This window comes from Macrosteles quadrilineatus, unplaced genomic scaffold (assembly GCF_028750875.1).
Source record: "Macrosteles quadrilineatus isolate MER2022 unplaced genomic scaffold, UCM_ALF_1.0 Scaffold_2__2_contigs__length_208266976, whole genome shotgun sequence".
In the NCBI taxonomy this organism is placed as follows: Eukaryota; Metazoa; Arthropoda; class Insecta; order Hemiptera; family Cicadellidae; genus Macrosteles; species Macrosteles quadrilineatus.
The window spans coordinates 97,119,575-97,129,208 of NW_026542595.1; the positions used below are offsets into that span (position 1 = coordinate 97,119,575).

General features: G+C 38.1%; 1 protein-coding gene across 1 annotated transcript; it reads right to left on the reverse strand.

Moving 5' to 3' along the window:
* Positions 1–1,965: 1,965 nt before the first annotated feature.
* LOC128984652 (glutamine-rich protein 2-like) lies at positions 1,966–7,774 on the reverse strand. Its single transcript, XM_054403984.1, has 2 exons — positions 7,469–7,774; positions 1,966–3,348 (listed from the first exon to the last, which is right to left on the reverse strand). Exons 1-2 carry the CDS (start codon positions 7,772–7,774, stop codon positions 1,966–1,968), a joined length of 1,689 nt encoding a protein of 562 aa, XP_054259959.1.
* Between the last annotated feature and the right edge of the window lie 1,860 nt (positions 7,775–9,634).

Below are 9,634 nucleotides of genomic sequence, written 5' to 3' on the forward strand. Positions count from 1 at the left end.
ACCGTTTTTTAACCGCTAATAAAAATTACTTCTTTATTTAGTGAACTTTATTATATCTTTGGTCGCTTACCACATGGTCAATAAATTAAGTTATATCGCATGTGGTTCTTGTACCTATTTTCTTCCTTGTTTAAATAGGCACACGAAGACAAGTCACTAACAGAAGTAAGCACTTGTACCTATAATATTTGCGGTGAAGAACAATAGAATAAATAAGAGAAACTGTGCTATTGCCTCCCGAAAACAAACAGCCTCTTGCTTATCTTCAACCTTTGCGTTGTCACCTTTAGTGGCAAAGCCGATGAACCTCTCACTCGCGATTCTCTTGCTCATTGACTTCCATGGCTGTTAAAAAGTGCCAGCTTTCACACCACACCCATACTTTAGGAAATTGTCGTACAGCAACTCGATGTCTTGATGTTTAAATAAACATATTTATTTAAAACAATAATTTTTACAATCTGTCCGTGAGCTTTAGGTCCAGTAAATATAGTTTTCATCTAAAAAAGTCATAATTACTTTTACATCGACCACCCTATCAATTAGGTTAATTCTGTACATCTACTGGACAGATGTACAGTAAAAAATGTATTAGGTAATGAATAAATTTGTCATAAAAATTTTTTAACGATTTATTGGTATGTACATAATATAGTCATTTCAAAAATATAATACAAAGTATATCAGTAAAATTTAAAACGATTAAAATTTTTATATAATGTAATTGAACTATAAATTATTGTTAAATATTGAACGTAAATAAACTATATTATTGCTGTACATAAAAAAGTGTATAAAAAAAATACATTTACACTGTACATATTAGCCTTAAATATTGAATGAAAGTATAAATATGGCATAACAGTAAGTTAAAATAAGTTTCTAAAGATAATAAAGTCAACCTAACATATAAAACCTAGCCTGTATAATAACATAGAAAAATATGTACAGATGTAAATCCTAAAAAATTTAATTTGTATGTATAGAAAAATATATCAAGTGCCAAAACTTAGTTCAGCTACAAAATAACCGTTAAAATATTGAAGAAAATAAGTAATAAAGTATATATGAAATACTTTAATACTGTACATGAAAATGAAAATTTAAAATTATAAATTTATAAAGTTATGCAGAATCACAAACTCTTCTTTTTAGAGTAGATGGTTTTTTTTCTTTGTCGTAAAATACTTACTAATCTCAATCATTGTCATTTGAAGAGAGTGTCTCCATTTAATGACCTTCGATTTTTCTCACATGTTACTGCTCCTCTGGGAGCCGATTCCAAACTTGATTACAGTCCTTAGAATCGCTCTCAGCATCTATTCCTTTTCAGGAGTTATCCATTTGTTCCTCTAATGAATTTCTATGCCAGGTGAATTGTCATTTTCATCTTTCAATGATGGACTGGAAATGGAATCTTCTGAACTAGAATCCTCTAGTGTTGCTATTTGTTGTTCTATAACTTTGCTTGTTCATTTTTCTTCAACATTTGTTGTTCTATGAAGGGGGTTTGGACAGCCTATCTCCGCAATGCTATTTTACTTTAGGAACACATATCTCAAAAACTAGAAGACATATCTTCATAAAACTTTTTTTAATTGGTTGATCTCTTTGTCCTCTACAAAATAAGCGGAAAGTTTCAAAAAATATATCTGTCTAAACGTTTTACAGAATTTTGAAATTAAAAAAAAACAACATTTGTTCTATGAAATGACGACCCTTCTGTGTTACTTAACAAAAAAATTTTTAGATTTTTCTTCAGACGTTTTTTTTCTTTTAAATGATGGTCTCGACTAAGTATATTTTTTAAGATTAGGTGGTGTATTCGTGGCAGTCGGTTTGGATGTTTGTGTGGAAATATATTTCTCTTCACTAACAACTTTGAACATGATTAAAAATCTGTGGTCAATGCAGGCTGGGAGTCACTATTGATCGTTGCTCTAGGCAGGGATTCACTAGTGATCGTTACTCTAGGCTGGGATTCTCTAGCGATTGTTGCTCTAAGCTGGGATTCTCTAGCGATTGTTGCTCTAAGCTGGGATTCTCTAGCGATTGTTGCTCTAAGCTAGGATTCACTAGTGTCCGTTGCTCTAGGCTGGGATTCACTAGTGATCGTTGCTCTAGACTGGGATTCTCTAGCGATTGTTGCTCTAAGCTAGGATTCACTAGTGTCTGTTGCTCTAGGCTGGGATTCACTAGTGATCGTTGCTCTAGACTGGGATTCTCTAGCGATTGTTGCTCTAAGCTGGGATTCTCTAGCGATTGTTGCTCTAAGCTGGGATTCTCTAGCGATTGTTGCTCTAAGCTAGGATTCACTAGTGTCCGTTGCTCTAGGCTGGGATTCACTAGTGATCGTTGCTCTAGACTGGGATTCTCTAGCGATTGTTGCTCTAAGCTGGGATTCACTAGTGATCGTTGCTCTAAGCTGGGATTCACTAGTGATCGTTGCTCTAAGCTGGGATTCACTAGTGATCGTTGCTCTAGACTGGGATTCTCTAGCGATCGTTGCTCTAAGCTGGGATTCTCTAGTGATCGTTGCTCTAGGCTGGGATTCACTAGTGATCGTTGCTCTAGGCTGGGATTCACTAGTGATCGTTGCTCTAGGCTGGGATTCTCTAGCGATCGTTGCTCTAAGCTGGGATTCTCTAGCGATTGTTGCTCTAAGCTGGGATTCTCTAGCGATTGTTGCTCTAAGCTGGGATTCACTAGTGTCCGTTGCTCTAGGCTGGGATTCACTAGTGATCGTTGCTCTAGGATGGGATTCACTAGTGATCGTTGCTCTAGGCTGGGATTCACTAGTGCTCGTTGCTCTAGGCTGGGATTCACTAGTGCTCGTTGCTCTAGGCTGGGATTCACTAGTGGTCGTTGCTCTAGGCTGGGATTCACTAGTGGTCGTTGCTCTAGGCTGGGATTCACTAGTGCTCGTTGCTCTAGGCTGGGATTCACTAGTGTTCGTTGCTCTAAGCTGGGATTCACTAGTGTTCGTTGCTCTAGGCTGGGATTCACTAGTGGTCGTTGCTCTAAGCTGGGATTCACTAGTGGTCGTTGCTCTACGCTGGGATTCACTAGTGATTGTTGCTCTAGGCTGGGATTCACTAGTGCTCGTTGCTTTACGCTGGGATTCACTAGTGGTCGTTGCTCTAGGCTGGGATTCACTAGTGATCGTTGCTCTACGCTGGGATTCACTAGTGGTTGTTGCTCTACGCTGGGATTCACTAGTGATTGTTGCTCTACGCTGGGATTCACTAGTGGTCGTTGCTCTAGGCTGGGATTCACTAGTGATTGTTGCTCTACGCTGGGATTCACTAGTGATTGTTGCTCTACGCTGGGATTCACTAGTGATCGTTGCTCAAAGGTTTTTAACGTGTGGGTGACAGCAGACACCCACCACGATACCGAGCCAATATGGCTTCGGTATGGTTAGTGGCTAATATTTAACTTCTAATCCTCCTGACTGCTGACAGGATTAGAGGTGAAGTGTGACTCTAAGAATTAACGGCTAGCAAAATGCTAGCAAAATCTGTGTCCAGTCAGAAAAAGGGACGGGACATATGACACAAAATGTGGGGACACGATCCGCCTACAAGCAGCACAGACATGGAGTTACACGCGGAATCTGCCCACACAACAAGTTTTACCTCATTGCATGTGGGGCGTAAAGAGGGTAATATATGACTCACCAATAATCCAAGGGTGAAGAGTAACAATATACACTAGAGAGTAGAGGTGGCACATGGGCGGAAGCCGTGAGTGGATGGCGGAAGACGACGTCTTGGGAAGAGGGTAGCCAACTTGTAGGTTGAGTAGAGATGAGGGAAGTGTGCAAACTTTTGGGGAACACTTGTGGGGAATCCAGTAATCCTAATCCACTAAAGTTGGCACTTGACACAGGCACTCGCGACGAAGACGCGGCGGACGTAACTGCTTAGCGGCGGCAGCGATAACGTACTAAAATAACTTATTTAAGAAAAAACACCTTTTACAGAGTTTGACGTCGAGAAAGTTTTATTAATTGTTCGTGACAAACTATAGAAGAGCGGTAGAGAGTCCGAGAAGCGGTTTTAGAGGTAAAAGTTTATAAATAGAGAAAGACTAACGAAATACGGCGCAATGCACGTATTCAGCCGAGGAGAGTTACATTTCAACTGAACATTATTTTTGGAGGGGGAAGGGACGCTACCTCAATGTTTCTTAGAGAGGTACCGCAAATTTATCCATGTCCATATCACGCCACATTTTTTAACCGAGTAAACAATTTTATTTAGCTTTAAATGGCCAATAACATAAAATGAAACCAGTCAGAACTGGACAGTTAATCATTATAAAATTGACGTTAAGGCCTTTTCACTTAAAATTGTTTATACAGAAATAACATTACAAACTTATAAAATAGGATTCGTCCTGCATCGGGCAACACAGCCGAGATAGTGTGTGTGTTTTATGTAGGCTTGTGTGAGTGAGACTCTTACATTTGATACAACAATACTTAATGAAATTGAAATGAGATTTAAAAATACAGATTTGGTTTGGAAATAAGCTATCACTAATTGAACAATAATTATGATGATAAATATAGTAATAATTAATTAAATACAGAACAGCACGGACATATCCCACACGGCCTCCGTACGAGCTGGCAACTATCATTGTTGGTAGGTATTGACAAAATATTTGTGTGTGTTCGACACTGCCACTACTATCAACCGAGCTATTGGTGATATAAAATAATCGACTCAGTAACTGGTGCTATAGCAGGTTATGGCAGTGTCAGGACAATTAAAAAGTACCATAAATAGTACATTTTAATGGCCCTATAATACTTAATACTACTTCAAAACACATTCACGCTTAACCTTTCGCCTAGACGGATCGTAATGAAACACATTCAGCACCATTCAGTAATCCTACCTTGTAAAAAGTTGTCAAATTGTTTGTGATAAAGAGATAGATAATTTATGTGATAATTTATGGTAATGTTTAAAATTTGACTTACATTTAAAAATATATAAAGTTATGGAATAACTTAGACTTAATATTGAATACTTTACATTACTTATACATATAGAGAAATATTTTGTTAAGAATATACATTAAAAGCGATATAAATTTTTGAAAAAAGAGTTAAACTGCAGAAATAATACAAGTACAATCAATGTATCACCACTTGTATCTTGCCTCCATTTTGATTAAGGGCTCAAAAGGAACTTGTACCTTCATATAGCAAAAGGCCCAGAAAAAGAAAGCTGATGATTAATAAATTAATTAACTACGTAAATTGGACAAATTTGAAAATTATATGTGACACGTTGTATATAATATTTGTTTACGATTAGGTAATGAAATTAACCCACCTCCTCTGAAAACGCAGATCCGTTAACAAGCGAATTACGTCCACAACAGTTTGGGGTGGCTGGTCGCACTCCTCAATCACTTGAACGAAAAAACGATTGGGTTGTTGATTCTTTGGATTAGACCTACTGTCAATAAATTATTTGTGTACTTAAAATCTTCATTCTGTGAGAGCTACAAAGTTTGATATTTAACTACAAGCGATATCATTATTTCATTAGTTATACGTAACTACAAGATAAATCACTAATCAGAAACCAGAATGAAAATCTAGTTCGCTTAAAAGAAGTTTGCCAATAGGCTTCTTAAATTAAAAGTTTGTTTTAACGATAAATCTCCAAACTATAACCGAGAATCAGGATCGTGAAGATTATAGCTGAAGAGCAAAACCTACGACCAGATGCTATTGTAAAAACGATCAATTATTTGAAACATATATATATCCAAGAAAAGGGGAGAGTGTTGAATTAAAGCAATTACAAACCAAACAAAGCTCGGTTTACAACAGCAGATCAGTTGTTTATTAAAATGAAGGAAGAAAATTAAACTCCCGCTAAAGTGATCTATGTTGATGAAGATGATGAAATTGAACCCGCCGATATGCCTACCCAGCCGAATATCAGCCGTTTACCAGATCACAAGGGCAAGCAAGTGGTCTGTGGTGATGAAGAAGATAAACAAGAAGTGAGCAGTGAACTGGATGCGTTTGGATTAAATATGATCCATCTAATGGCCAAGTTGCCCAGTGAAGAGCACTAGCATAGCGTACTGAAAGCTAATTGTTATTTGTAATCTGCGATAGCAACAACGATAGTCGTGCAGGAGAAGCGGTATCCTCCCATATGACTCTGACAAGGTTTACTATTTACAATATTTACAAAGTTACTTCCTTCCACTTTATCAGACTCATTCATTGTAGCAAAGATTCTTGATAAATATTCCGCAACTTTATTGTCACTATCTTTGACGTGTTCAATGGTAAAAGGTAAACTTAATATTATTTCACACCATCTACCAATTTTACCTAACTTGCTAAAGTTAGATAAAACCCATGCAAGTGCGTTGTTATCAGTTTTTAAAACAAATGGCTGTACTTCTAAATAAGGTCTGAATTTATGTATTGATGAAAAAATAGACAACGCCTCCTTCTCATAAACTGATAAGCATTTCTCAGCTTCGCTAAACTTTCTTGAGTAAAAAGCTACAGGTTTTAATTTACCTTCAAAACTTGGCATTAAACAACTTCCACATGCTCTATTACTAGCATCACAATTTAAAACAAAAGGTTTATTATAATCTGGTACTGCTAACACTGAAGGATTGATTATACAGTTTTTTTAATTTGATAAAACTTGCTTGATATTCATCACTCTAGATAAACATTTTATTTTTCTTCCTCAGTTCATTGATCTGTTGTATCGTAAAACGCCGAACTCCAGGCGCCTGGATGGACTTATCAAACAGAATACCCAGCGCGCGTAACGCACCAATATCTAAACGTGGAATCAACGCCCGTGTGGGTCCGTATACAACATCACGAGTAAACCCAAAATACAAATTCAAATTCAAATTCAAATTCTCTCTCATGAACTTTGTGCATTCATAGAAGAAAACAAGTCAAATGTCGCCGCTGCCTGACACTTTCATTATTGGGATCATCGACAAAGTAAGTTATATGTTCGATTATTTCTCTGCACCAACCGATTGGCGGTAGTTTCTAGTACTGAAACCCTGCGAAGTCAGGCACAGACGTAAGCCTCAACTCTTCATGTCACTTTTCCGTGTAGTTCAAACAGTTACGAGATTGAAAGGCTATCTTGGAGTGTAACGGAATACGTGTTGGTCCTTAAGAGATATGATGTTCTTGGCAAATTTTTGAAGGTCGTTGTGCGGTCCAATGTTGAAACAATGCCGACATGTTCCTGGAAATCATCCCATACGGAGCACGCCAATTCTCTTTACAAGAGAGAAAGTGAGCACTTGGAGGAGGGATGGTGATGGTTGAGTCCAGCTGGAAGATACTCTGAAAAGACCTAGATGCAGCGGTCGGCATGTGGATGAAAAGCCCACTCGGATCCTTTTAAGTAACCCTTAACATGTTCAACATCATGAAACAGACCAATTGAATCATGGTCAATTTCTGATCATTATCTTTATCTTCCTCTAGAGCTTTGGCCGCCTCGAAGAATTTCTGACAGTCCGTCTTATCGTAAGACTTACGGTTGCTGTCCAGGAAAAGAGTCTTGCTGAGGTTGGAGAACTTAATGTTGTTATAGTTCATTTCCCCTTTCAATTCTCGAGCGGTTCCAGCAGTGTTGTTCGGATTGAAATGCTTGAAGACCTGTACCCCATCTATTTCCAATTTGGATAGAAGACTTATGTGGCAATTAGTGATGTCATCCAAGGTGTAGGCTGTCAGATCCATGTAACAGGCCAGATACAACATACAGTGGCCGTAAGAATTCTTCAAGTCAGCTTTGCTTTTTAACAATTTTTTGCATGTCTCACTGACAGCGCAGTGAGTGTAGTGCCAAAAATGTTCATCCGCAAAGATATTCCACCATACCTCAACCGCTTCTAGGTAAAAAACCAACTGTACATATTTATGGTCGAGTTTTCGACCACTGGACGACCTCTAGATTTTGTTACAGTAGCGCTGTCAGTGGCAGATTGAGCAGTCAGAATGTGTATCGGCCGGGACTGACTCCTCCCGTCAATAGACCCAGCTTACCATCTGTCAGCCCGTAAATACAAATTGTTTTGTAAATAACATATTTTTTCTCACAACCGAACAAACTGATGGAACGACTTACTTAGCTATAGCAACTGTAATGACTGCAAATGTACTGGGGATACAAATGTTTACCCACTTCTAGAATAGCTAGAAATCTTAAATTGGCACGATTCTAGGTCTTGGTCCTAAACCCCCGTGAAAATACTAAAAAGTTGCATTTTTAAATTTTAACGCCACCTAAATTAAGTATTTCCTCCCCAAGTTATTCTTATAGGTAATAACATTAAAAGGTGGCGACTTTTTATGCTCATCTGAACCTCCTAAAAACGTGCTAGAGACTTGCAACTTGGTAGTATTGTAGTATGGGATCTTAAATTAACGGAGAATTTTGCAAAAGCCCCATTTTCAAATTTTAACCCCCCCCCCCCCCATCCAAAATGGCGGACCTCTGAAAACGACAAAACACGCTTTTTTAATGCAGCTATAACTCGAAAACGGCAAGAGCTAGAAAAGATTTGAGGAAAAACGTAGGTTCGGAATTAAATTTCCTATAAGACACTTTTATGTGTTTTTCGAAAATCGCACTCCTTTACCTTAAAAACGCCCTACTTTAAAAATTTTGTACATGGCATAATTTTGGCATGATTTATGTAAATTATGATATTTTTGCAGTATTGAGAAATTAGCATGCAAAGGTTAAAAGTGTTTTTTTTTTTTTTGGTGAGTCTTGCTTTGTGTGGGAAACAAAAAGCAAGACTCACCCAGTTCTCTAGCTATTCTAGAAGTGGGTAAACATTTGTATCCCCAGTGAGTCATTACAGTTGCTATAGCTCATAATAAGTCGTTCCATCAGTTTGTTAGGTTGTGAGAAAAAATATGTTATTTACAAAACAATTTGTATTTACGGGCTGACAGACGGTAAGCTAGGTCTATTGACGGGAGGAGTCAGTCCTGGCCGATATACATTCTGACTGCTCAATCTGCCACTGACAGCGCTACTGTAACAAAACCTAGAGGTCGTCCAGTGGTCGAAAACTCGACCACAAATATGTACAGTTGGTTTTTTAGCTAGAAGCGGTTGAGGTATGGTGTAATATCTTTGCGGATGAACATTTTTGGCACTACACTCACTGCGCTGTCAGTGAGACATGCAAAGAAATTGTTAAAAAGCAAAGCTGACTTGAAGGATTCTTACGGCCACTGTATGTTGTATCTGGCCTGCTACATGGATCTGACAGCCTACACCTTGGATGACATCACTAATTGCCACATAAGTCTTCTATCCAAATTATTCCAAATAAGACGGGCTGTCAGAAATTCTTGGAGGCAACCAAAGCTCCAGAGGAAGATCATGATAATGATAAGAAATTGACCATGATTCAATTGGTCTGTTTTATGATGTTGAACATGTTTCAGGTTACTCGAAAGGGTCCGAGTGGGCTTTTCATCCACATGCCGACCGCTGCATCTAAGTCTTTTCAGAGCATCTTCCAGCTGGACTTTACCATCACCATCCCTCCTCCAAGTGCTCACTTTTTCTGTTGTATGGAG